Source organism: Monodon monoceros, unplaced genomic scaffold (assembly GCF_005190385.1).
Source record: "Monodon monoceros isolate NGI ecotype Baffin Bay Population unplaced genomic scaffold, NGI_Narwhal_1 Super_Scaffold_19, whole genome shotgun sequence".
Lineage (NCBI taxonomy): Eukaryota > Metazoa > Chordata > Mammalia > Artiodactyla > Monodontidae > Monodon > Monodon monoceros.
In genome coordinates this window covers 57,893,937-57,906,612 of record NW_021703775.1, presented here as the reverse complement: position 1 = coordinate 57,906,612, position 12,676 = coordinate 57,893,937, and the positions used below count along the sequence as shown (strand labels likewise).

General features: G+C 41.0%; 1 protein-coding gene across 3 annotated transcripts in view; it reads right to left on the bottom strand.

Annotated features, from left to right (window-relative positions):
- ATL2 (atlastin GTPase 2) overlaps nucleotides 1-8,506 on the bottom strand; it is a 62,861-nt gene extending 54,355 nt beyond the window's left edge. Inside the window, exon 1 of one of the 3 annotated variants that reach the window (XM_029232063.1) lies at nucleotides 8,365-8,506. In XM_029232063.1, coding sequence (XP_029087896.1) covers nucleotides 8,365-8,482 — 118 coding nt within the window. In that variant the 5' untranslated portion in view covers nucleotides 8,483-8,506. The remainder of the gene's footprint in view (nucleotides 1-8,364) is intronic. The other 2 variants (XM_029232064.1, XM_029232066.1) reach the window with 2 other exon arrangements.
- Nucleotides 8,507-12,676: the final 4,170 nt, after the last annotated feature.

Genomic DNA, 12,676 nt, shown 5'->3' with positions numbered 1-12,676 from the left:
GACAATGTACTAAATTTCCACTTCCAAAAGTATTGTTGGTACTGACTCCAAGGTTTTGTAACACAGCAATCGGGAATCCAACAAAACCAGAGTACATACGTTGCCTCGATTTAGGCAAATAGTTTAACCATTCTCTTTGTGGCCCCCAAATTAACTCTGTAGTAAGTTAAAAGATATTAAACTCATAGAAGAGCTATTGAAATTTGGGATAACCAGTTAACAAAGGAGTTATTTTTTTAAAAAATACATACAAGTTTAAATTTAGAATAGCATTTTCATGACAAATCTCAAATAGGTATCTGCCAAGACTCTGGAAATAAGACACTAAGTTCCACTTTACTCCAGTTCTCAACCTCAAATGACTTGTTACAGCTACAGTTTAAAAAAAAGGAAAGAAAAGTAGAGCATATACTCAAATCCCAACCTTGGCTCAATACAGGCAAAATTCTACTAAGAGAGCAGTTGTAAAAAAGAAATAGTGCCAAAAAGAGACAAATAAACATCCTTCCAGCTAGATAAAATGTGACTAATTTGAAAAAAACAAATGGGATAAGAGAGTCAGAGGTTCTCACTATACTCTCCTTTTGTCCTTTCCTAAGTTTGGCAATTTTAGAGTACGTGTCAGGATTCCTTGTGGCGGAGAAATACACATGCTCAAAAATAGGGGCAGGGAACACACATCTTTACCGTTTTTAGTCACATTTGGGGGACTATTCAGTTTTTCTAGGAATTATTCAGTTATTTAAATCAATTCTTTGCTCTACTTGGCTACAGGAAAACTCATATTCCTTTTTTTAGTAAACATGCTCTAACACATTTGATTTTTCAATTGTTTCATCTAATTGCTTTCAAATACTTTTTAAGCATCCCTTTTAGAAATATTCTTAGAAAGCAGGAACAAGGGCTTTAACTAAAGCTTCCCAACATACTGCCTATCTTTCTATCTTCAAACAAGTGGTATATCCTACAACTCTGCTAAGACCCACCCATTCTTCAAGGATTGATAAGCCCAACCTCCCCCATGAAGTCTTGCTCAACAATATTAACACACATTACTTTCTACTTCTGAAATTATAAACTTAATGATAAACTTTACTCACAAATATGCATAAGGTCTATCTGATCTCCCATCTACATAAAAGCTTAGAAACAGGGATCTGTTCTACACTTTTCTATGTAGGTATTAATTACAAGCAACAGAGAAGCCCTTTTACAAGGTAGGTGCTCAATACAGCAACATAACATCAAGGGGACAAAAAAGGTAGTTCTTTGTCCAAGTATGGTCCTCCATCTGCCTGTCCTACTCCATCTCTTTACTCCCAAAAGAAAACTAATCTCAGCCCCTTCACGTTCTCCTTTACCCTTGAGAAGGAATAACTTCCTTTGTACGCTCAATACACGTCAGGTGTTTTAAGACATTATCTTTTAACCTTAAATTTCTAAAGTAGATTTTTTTGTTAAGGAAGCCAAAGCTTGGTGGTGGTGGTGATTTGAACCCAGCTCCTCAGCTTGGAAACTTCTACCACGCTACTGGGCACTGAAGCAGATGCCCATACTCTGGCATTATAAAGAGACAGGAATAAATATTCAACATCTCACAAAGAATTTAAAACAATAAAAACAGAAAAAGAGAAAAGAAACTCCCAACAGCATACCTAAATACTCAAAAGAGACTAGCACTAAGTTAATAAGTTGAGAGTTGCCAATTTATTTAAGAAAAACACCCATATGGAACCATTTTAAATATTTTTTAAAACAAACTATTCTATTTTTTATATACTAGTATACTATTTTTAAAATAATAATATACAAATAATAAATATAATAATAAATATACCATTTTTAAAACATACTATTCATATGTTTGTTAAAAAACAGACATAAAAAAAAATTTCTTGTATACAAGAGTTTTCACAAAGATAAAAGAAACACTGAGAGCTGGTCAAAGAATACAAAAATGCAATTTAAAAAAGAATTCACGTTCAATTACCATATTAAAATTTCAACATCAACTGTAATTGAAGAAATGCAAATGAAACAAACAGTGAGATCCCCATTTTTCCTATGTGTTGGCATTTATTTTTAATTAACACCCACTTGTGAACAAGCACAAATCTAACCTTAATGGAGACAGAATAAATGGATACAACCTTTTTGAATGGATTTGCTGATGCGTGTCTTCAATTTTGAAAATGTACAGGCCATCTGACCCAGAAATCTACTTTTAAGGCCTTACCCTATAGGTCAAGGTTTATCTATAAAGATGCTTAGCTAGCATTATTCACGAGAAACAATTCCATAACCAAAAGGAAGATTAGTTAAGTAGTAGAATAATGCCATTTAAAAAATCATGTTGTAGAGATTTAATCATATAGAGAAATACAATATGAAATGAAAAAGTAAATTACAAAATTACAGTAAGATCCTAATCTAGGAAAAATTAAACTATGCATTTTAAAAAGGATGTATACTAAAATGTTAGCAGTGGTTACCACTAGTTGGTATGATTTCTACTCTCTTCTTTTTTCCTTTATTTGTATTTTCCAAAGTGTCTACAAAGATTTACTGCTTTTCGAATTAAATTTTAAACTTTTATAACAAAGCATAAATTACCGTATTACTCAATTAGGTTAAGAGCTGTGATCACAAGTCCTGTTAAATCACAAGTTTAGCTGTAACTTAAAAGGCAGTAAATTTCTGTCTTAATATCCAGTTGTAAGACATTTGTTATCTGGTACATTGCTCAACCTTCACAAGAACTTTTAGCCTACTTCAGAATTTTTTGAGAAACAATATCCAAGTGTATGCAATAAAAAGCTTCTTGACTCTAAACAAAAATTCCACATAGCCTGCTCACATTGTCAAATCTATCTTAAAATTAAAGGGCTATAAAACAGCATTTTCTGATGATTAATAACTGTTTTTGTCAAAAAAACTAAGAAGAGGGGTGATTTTCGTGTCAAAATTTCTCTCCAACTTATCATTCAAAATTCAACTTCCCCCCCCCACCATTTCAATAAAAGTGAACTTAATCCAGCTTTTAATATCTCATAAACCCATTCATTCAAATACAAAAAGAGCAGCTCGCTGAATGTGCCAATTTCACCCCCTTTACAGAGTTTCTTTGTAGAAGGCTTTAAAGTTTCTAAAGTGCCTTCATAGATTATTATCTATTTAATAACCCAAAAAAAGACCTACAAGCTTGCTAGGGTAGATATTAACCATCAGGAAGGAAAAAATGTTATTCCATTCTGAAGGCCATAGGAAGTTTACAGTACTCAAAATTAAGTCTTTAGTTAAAATAAGTACGTTCTTATCACTACCCATGACTCTTCTATAAATGACTATTACATGAAGGGGAAAAAAAGCTTTTTATGGGATTCACGATTAGTGTGGTTTCAAGTCAATCACTTTTTTAGGCATTCTTGTGCATAAGAGACGTAAATTAGATTTTGTACCTTTACTGTTTGAAAACCCAATGTGCTCTACTGGAAAACTGCCATGACCTTAACTAAGAAATTAATTCACATTGAATCCTGTAACTGAAAGACTATTTTGCCACATGATTAAATGATTCTCTAAAATGAAAGTTTATTAAAATAAAGATAGCTGACAAGCATGAATGCTTGTTTTTATCGTATAAAAACTGAAAAAAACGGGCTTCCCTGGTGGCGCAGTGGTTGAGAATCTGCCTGCTAATGCAGGGGACACGGGTTCGAGCCCTGGTCTGGGAGGATCCCACATGCCGCGGAGCAGCTAGGCCTGTGAGCCACAACTACTGAGCCTGCACGTCTGGAGCCTGTGCTCCGCAACAAGAGAGGCCGCGATAGTGAGAGGTCCCCGCACCGCGATGAAGAGTGGCCCCCACTTGCCACAACTAGAGAAAGCCCTCGCACAGAAACTAAGACCCAACACAGCAAAAAATAATTAATTAATAAACTCCTACCCCCAACATCTTCTTAAAAAAAAAAAAAAAAAAAAACTGAACAGAGACCTTTTAAATCACTTATTTTAAAAATTAAATGTTTAGTTCAAAATCTCTTAAATAACCACATATTATAGTAATAAGTACCATCAAATAGAATGTTTGCCATTGGGTTAAGCATTTTAATCACATTTAATACAATAACTCTAATCATGAACACGTTATCAGCATTTTACAGATAAAGTTAAAAATTTACCCACCATCCTCACCCACATTAAACCTTTGTCCACATTATAGGGAAAAAAAATTAGAAGAGACTTTCTGATTGCAAATATACACATATATAATAGAACAAGTAGTCAAACTGGCACTTCTTACATACATATTACTGTGTCTTACAATTTACAAAACACTTGTACCCTATCACCTCATTTGTTCCCCCTACAGCCCTTATGGGATTATCATCACTACTGTATGTGAGGGGCTTCAAGCTCAAAGAGTTTAAACCAAGTCACTCAGCTTTTGATTCCTCATTCTTTTTCCACTACACGATCTTGATTCCCTGTGATTAAAGAAACACTACCCCCACAATCAGAGTATTACACAATAAGCAGGTAAAATGTGCTACAGAGCCTAGATAAATAACGTCAGTTACACATTTCCCCAAGTTATTAGTTACTGCTTATTTTGATGCCAATCACAGAAATACAAGTTATACAAAGAATTTTATTAAACTGGTACCTTAGCAAGGGAATCCCCTAGATTCTACTTGTATTGCCCAGATTAACCCCAAAGCCTCCTTTATTAATTCTTCTACTTCTTTCTACAGTATCCATCTTTTGCCTTCCTACTTTAAAATTTCCCACTCCACTTAGTGACCTGCCCTATCTTTACTTTTTAACTGTCCCATCTTCTCATTAGTATGATTTCAGACTTCATTCAACAAAGTTTTACCCAGTCATCTCTAATGATATGTAATAATTTGCAATGAAGAAAGGCCCCTACCCTCCTCCAAGTCTGGTGAGGAGCAGTAAGAGTACCTCTGAGTAGTTTCTGTGACTGTAGACCAGTCACAATCACTCCCTTCAATGGGAATAACTTAATTCCCTCACAGGAAGGTTTTAAGAATAAAATCAAAGCAAGGTGTTTAAAGTGCTTTATAAAGTATCAAGTATTATCCTACTGACATATTTTCAGGTTGGTCTTTTTTTCTGGATATCCACTTTTAAAGCTATGAAGAAAACCCTCAATAGTTCTTCTGTATTATGGGTGGTGAAAAAGAGTAAAGGATAGGAAGAAACTTACATGAGTAATGAATTAATTGGGGGATCAAGTTTAGTTATTCTATATTCACATCTCTCTTCCTTAAGTTAAATAATACCCAAAAGAGTAAACAATACAGCCATAAAATGGCTAGACAATCAGAGTATGTTTACACTTAAAAAAAAAAAAAGAAAAAAAGAAAAACTGTTTCCCTGCACCCACTCCGGAAAAAACTCCTTCTGTAAAGCTATAAATCACTATTACAAAAAAGTTTAACTTCTATTCCCATCCCTTACATTTCTGGCTCTTTGACAGCCTGCCAAACAGTTTTGCTTACAATCCTGTGTGTCAAAAAGGTCTTCCAATTGAGCATAAACAACGTTTTAAAATGTATCTTACTACTAGGTCTCACAATTTTAAATATGTCTTGAACTCCAGCATCAAACTACATGACAGTCCTCCAGGTATACTCTTAGCAGCTGCTTAATAGCAGATGAATGGAAAAGACACAATTTTGGAAACAGTCTAACAATTTCAAGAAAGTTACTTTCACTTGTGAATACTCAAAAACTTTATCCTAAAGTTAAAACACAGAGGTAAACTAAAAATGAATCCGAAAATAGGTGCCTTGGACTTAAGGCCAGAATCTCATTTTAACTCATGGTTTATTTGCCCTATAATAAGTACCGCTTTACTGTAAGGAACCTCTTTCTTCCCCAAATAAAGAATTTCAAAGGATTTCAAAACACTTTACTAAATACTTAATCACATCCACAGATTCTTAGCATCCGACAAAGTCATTAGAACAGAAGAGTTCATAAGTGCTTTATAAAGGTCTTACAATGTAACCCTAGAAAGCGTAAGCACTTCTCTTTAAGAGACACAAAGCATCTTCCTAAGACTAAACTACTAGAGTGGCACCTGACTCACCCCAACTCAACTCTTATGACTTTATCCAGAAAGCAGAGGGAGACAAAGAGTTTCTACAGCCAAAATCAGATGAGTCCCTACTCATTCACAGCCTGTTTGCTCTTACTTTAAACACAAATCTCAAAAAGTTCACTTGGTTTTTAATGTATTAATGGGTGACTCAGAGCAAATGAGCAGGGAGAGGGACTATTTTAGGCAGTCGTTTGATAGGAATGGCTATCAAGTGAAGGACTAACTCCACACACACACACAAAGACAAAAACCTGTGAGTAGCAGACGAAGCATTTAATAAATGATGACCCCTATTTATCAAGTCTTAAGAATAGCATCTCGGGGCTTCCCCGGTGGCTCAGTAGTTAAGAATCTGCTTGCCAATGCAGGGGACATGGGTTTGAGTCCTGGTCCGGGACGATCCCACATGCCGCAGACCAACTAAGCCTGTGCGCCACAACTACTGAGGCTGCGCTCTAGAGCTCGTGCTCCACAACGAGAGAAGCCACCGCAATGAGAAGTCCACCACCACAATGAAGAGTAGCCCCCCTCGCCGCAACTAGAGAAAGCCCACACGCAGCAACAAAGACCCAACTCGGCCAATAAATTAATTAATTAAAAAAAAAAAAGAATAGCATCTCTTCTCACTGTGCCACAGCCTAAAAACGATGTTCATAACCCTGAGTCATAAAGCAATGCTTTTCCTAATAAGGCAAACACGTAAAACGCTTTGAAACTACATCTAAAACGGCATAAGTAGATAAGTAAATAAATACGCACAACCCTCCCTCTCCAGGGTCCAAAAGAGCTAAATTAACCAATCCATCAGCATTCCAGAACAACTTATTACTTGAGAATTCCAACCAGAATAGGTCTAAGGCAAACCTCTCTCCTCTGGCAGCATTTTCTTCTGTGTAAACAGTTCTGTCAAGTGCTTTGGTTGGCAAGCAATAATAAAATCAGCTTTATTTCCTGTTCTTTTTCCCTTAGCAAAACTTACAGTTTGTCATCACCTCTGACATACGTTCCACACGTCCAAGGTCTACCATGAATGACGAAGTACATTTCACATAAACTTTTCTTTTAAAGTGAGTCTTTTATCAAAATGTTTTACATTTTACCTCACAAAACCTTTATCAGATTGTGGAGAGAAATTTGAAAAACACAGTTCACACTTAGTATAGTTAATAAACTCTTATCTATGCCATGGCCATACTTACCTAACCGTAGGCTTTTACTATTTATAAGCCTTGGAAAAACTTTATGTCTTTAAGTAACATCAAAATTCTCAATCAGGATTTCAGGCGTTCAATTCACACCACAGTGAAGGATCAAATGCTAAACTCCTAAAAATAGGGCGTTGTGAGTGAGAGGGACACACAACACTCCGCCGCCAAGGCAAATGCGTCTTCCAGGGGGCAGGGGCGCTCCTTGTACACGTACAGTAGGAGCTCACATTCAGCAAAACCGGGGAGCGAAGGATCAGGTGACTTCACACCACCGACACTTTCAGTCCGATCGGGCCTTACTGTGATCTCAATATTAGTAAACAGCTCATAACCCCAGTTTTGACAATTAAATCTGAACTTGCATCCTAAACACGCGCTATCCGCATGAATGGGTTCGGCAACCGAGGGTCCCCGGAATCCGAGCCCCCGGACACAACCCTGGCCTGCGGACCGCGGTTCCCTCCTGGAAGGGTGTCTGGAGAACCTTCCAACCTGGCAGCGAGGTGTCTCCTCCCCCCGCGAGCTGCGCGTCCTCCTCCTCTGCTGGGCCCATCACGACCTGGTTAACCCTTCCTCCCTTTCCGCGCGAAGGACAGAGAACAGCGAGTGCCGGCCGGGTGACAGGTCGCCCGGAGCTCCCTAGGACCTCCCCGCGCCGCCGCCAACCTCCCCGCGCCCCGGGTCTGCGACCCCTGCTCCAGGCCGCCCCCTCTGGGGGGGAGGACGCCGCTACAGCCACGCGGCGGGCGGGAAGGCAGGGGGCCGGGCCGGGCGCAGACGCGCGCGCCGCCCGTGCACCCGACAGCTGCGGGAGCCGCGGCCGGAGGACCGCCCTTTCAGGCCGCGCGCCGCGGGAGCTCGGGGGCGCGGCGGGGGCTAGGCGCGGCGGCCAGACGCGGCGGCTGGAGGAGAGCCGACCCAGCGGCGGACGACGACCCCACAGCCTGCGGCCGGTGCCAGCGAGCCCGAGCGGCCCGCGCCCTCTCCCCACCCGGGCCCTGCAGCCTACACCTCGCCGGCCCGTACCTAGGAGGGTTGTGGACGAGACGTGGTTAACCCCGGTGTTTGGGTCGCTGGTTCGCCTCCGGCGCCGCAGCCCCTCGTGCGACTGCTGCCTCCGCGCTGCCTCGTCCCCCTCCGCCATCTTGTACCGATTTAAAATTAACTCCCCACTGACGTCAAACGCCGCCGCCGCTTTATCAACCTCCCGGGAGCCGGCGGGGCGCCGGCGGGTCCTAGTGCCGCCTGCACCAGGGCCTCCTTTTCCTCCCCACGCCCTCCCTCGTCCCGCCCCTCGGCGCCCTCGCTCCGCCTCCGCCCTGCTTGCCTTGCAGCCTGCCGCTCGGTTTTCCCAGGCTTCCACCTTGGGGAGAAATTGGGCGGCGCCTCCACCGCAATCGTCTCACACTCCTACCGCCGTAAGCCCAGGACCACACCCCCTTAGCGCTGAGCGGGTCTGTGTAAAAGCCGAAGGGCTCTCCAGAGAACCAAGTCCCTCCTTCCCAATCGAGTAACCCAATTCTCTTTGCAGCTCTTCTCCATAATCGTTGACTCGTGCACTGCACGTGAGGTTGCTTTCATGCTCCTTTCCTTCTCTCCTTTTTACCTCCTCCTCTGCTATTCTCCCCCCTGCCTCCTTCGCTCCCCCCCGCCCCGCACTCCCAAGCTATTGCTGGTGCCCTGCTTTTCCTTTTGATCTTTCTTTGCACAGGTCTCTAATATTGTTTCCCATCTAGAGACCATCCTATGCTTTGTTTGGCATAGCTTCCTTCTACTTATGAGGCCCTCCTCCTGTCTTCTTACTGTGCATACCCTTCCTCTGCTGCTCCTAGCCCCTTACAGGTTCAAACCAGAAAGCACTCTAATCAGAAAATGAATTGTAGCTGGTCCTTTCCTAACTGTGATGAACCTTCTTGTGGGGATCCAGTGACATCCTATAGAAAGTTCAGGTCACTTTTAAAAATAAATATCTGCCTGTGGAAGCTTCTGTGAAACATGGCCCCTATTCTTTTGGATTTTTTCCATTATCACCAGCTGCACTAGAAATTCCTTCTCTCTGGTAAAGGCATGTGTCCAGGTGTCCAAATCGCTGCCTTGTGCAGGTCTTCTCACAGACTTTCATCCAGCATGACCTCTGGAAAAGCACTGTGTGTCACCAAAGCTTGCAAGGTGCCATTCTAGAGGGGTTTGGGGGGCTGTTTATTCATCTGTTTTCTGTATTCATGGAAAGGGATTTGGAGCTCCTCCCGGACTTCCTAAGTCCCTGCATCCTGGTTTGATGCCCCGGGACAACCTAAGCCCCAAGCCATAAGCCCTGCTTGATGATGGATTTCCTTTCATAATCTCCCTATGAGGCATCTATTTAATATTGCCACAGTCTGCTTTATGCAGGGTATCATCTAAGGTGTGAGACAAGATGCAAAGATGAGTATTTTTGCCATCAAAGAATAAACTTCCAGTTACAAGTTAGCAGTTAACTTCGCCCTGAGCACACCCCATTAGGGACCCCCAGAGGGTTAAGGCTGCACTACTAGTCAAGTGACCTCCTAACCCGCGTCCGTTCCACTCTCAGACGGTTCATCCCATATGCTACTACAGTGCCCTGACAGGTCCAAATCTCCTGACTCCAAGGAGTGTAAAGAAGCCAAACGCAAATACAGTCAAGAGATTGAGCGTTGTCCCATGGTCACCTCAAATCCCTATGTTTAAAAGGCCTTCCTCCATTTTCCCCCGTCAGCCATCCCTCTTCAATTTCTTATCACAGTGAAACCTCAGTGTTACTGCAGACTTCTCCCTCCCTCTACACCCATCAAGTCCCAGTGAAGTCAATTCTGACTTCTAAATTTCCCTCCAGCTCACCTCCTCTCCATTCCCTCAGCTTCCCTCTTGATTCAGACCCCATTATCTCCCACTGGACTTATTACAACAACCTCCCTGCTGTTCCCCCTTCTCCTGTGGGTCCTCCACACAGACTGGCTTGAGTTTTCTTAGATGCAAATCTATTCATATGATTTCTCTGCTCAGGATAAAGTCCAAGCTCTTCAAAATAGTTGACAAGACCTTTCATGATTTGGGCCCTACCTATGCATCAAGCCTCATTTTTCACTACTCTGTCATTTATTCCTTTACTCTTTCATTTAACAAATGAATTTTGACACTGTTGTGTGTGCTGAACAGACAAGGACAAACAAGACAGACAAAATTGGTTTCCTTGGTTTTTGTTTCTTTCCACACCCACACAGGCCGCCCCACCACAAAAAAGTGAGCATCCAAGAGCTCAAATATCTGTCTTGTTCAGGCTATATCTCCAGCACCTAAGCCAGTGCCTATACATAACAGGGTCGCAAAAAATAGTTGTGGAATAAATGAATGAATAAACGAATGAATGAATGGGTTACAACCTGATTCTACCACTGATTCACCTAATGTTTCTAAATTTCCAGGTCCTCATTTTTATAACTAACTATATAACAGGATTCTTATGGGATCAAATCAACATATTGAGAGCATTTTCTTGGCTCTAAAATAGCCAACATTTATGGAATGTTTACTGCTTAAAGTACTTTACATATGGTAAGTCATTTAATCCTAACAGTAATCCTAAACGGTAAATGCTAATGCTATTCTCATCCTACAGATAGAGAAACTGAGGCACCAAGTGGCGAAAAACTTGCCTAAGTGGCAGGACTGGCATTTGAAGGCAGGCAATCTGGGTCCAGATATTATGCTCATATCCACCCTAATAGTGTTCAGCTTATAGACTGTGGTTTTTTGTCTTTGTTCATTTTTTTCGGTACGCGGGCCTCTCACTGTTGTAGCCTCTCCCGTTGTGGAGCACAGGCTCCGGACGCGCAGGCTCAGCGGCCATGGCTCACGGGCCTAGCCGCTCCGCGGCATGTGGGATCTTCCCAGACCGGGACACGAACCCACGTCCCCTGCATCAGCAGGCAGACTCTCAACCACTGCACCACCAGGGAAGCCCAGCTTATAGACTGTGAATTCCTGGAGGGCAGAATCCATAGCTTATCCAAAGCCAGGTCTTTAGGATTCTGCTTTCAGTTAATGTAAATTGTATTAAAAGCTATTTCTACCAAATAAACAACTTAAAAATTTTTTAAATCCTATTAATAATTGGGCAAAGACATCCACAGGCAATTCACCAAAAAGAATTATCAAAGTGGACCTTAAACATAAAAAAAGGTTCAGTTTTACTCATAATAAGAGAAATGCAAATTAAAACAACACTGAGACACCATTTCTCACCCGTCAGGTTGGCAAAAATTCAAAAGCTTACGATTGCACTCTGTTGGCAAGGATATGGGGGAATGCAGTCACTCTCCTACATTGCATTCTCGCTGGGAATGCAAAATGGTATAACCCCTATGGAGAAGAACTTGGCAACATCCAACAAATTTCATTCCCATTTACACTTCGACATGCCAATCTCACTTCTGGGCATTAACCCTGAAGATACAACTCCAATAATCAAAAAAAATTTTTTTTGCATAAGGTTATTCACTGCAGCATTATTTGCAGTTGCAAAATATTGGAAACTATCTAAATATCCAAGTGTAGGTGATTGGTTAAATAAACTATGATAATTTCTCATGATGAGCACTTTTTAACTGTAAAGAAAGAAGAGGAAGATCTCTATGAACTGATATACAGTGATTTCCAAGAGACATTCCTAAGTGAAAAAGCCAAACTGCAAAAGAGCCTATGTAGAGCCTACCTTTTGTGTGAGAGGAATAAGGAAACATACAATATCTACTTGCCTATCCAAAAAGAAACTCGGCGAGGTTAAATAGTAAAGTTCGTGGCCTCCAAGGAGTTGGGAGTGGGGGGAATAAGATAGAAGTAACACAGAACACAGTACACCTTTTTATGTCGTGTTGACTTTTGGAAACATGTTCTACATGATAAAAAAATAAAATTAAATCAACAAGAAAGGGAAGGGGGTACTAAAACTGAAAGCAAACCAAATAAATGTTAACAGTATTTAAATGAATAACAGAACCAAACTGAAGAGGGAAGAAAAGAAAGCCAACTAATCCAAGTAACCTACAAACATAGTATTGAACTACAAATATTTCTTGGTCCTGGTCAGGGTGGAGGGAGAACAGCAAACAAGTCCTGAACTCTTTTTAGTAGGCTTGTTTTTGTAGAGGTATGGGCAAAGCAATTCTGAACCTATTTTCAACGTTTTATAGAAGTAAACAAATGAGTAAGTGTGTTTTATTGTTGAGAGCCAGCGTTCTTGATGGGAAAGAAGGGACATACAAATAACAAAAGGGGGAGGTAAGATAAACTATATGGGATGGACTAAATTGGAGGTATT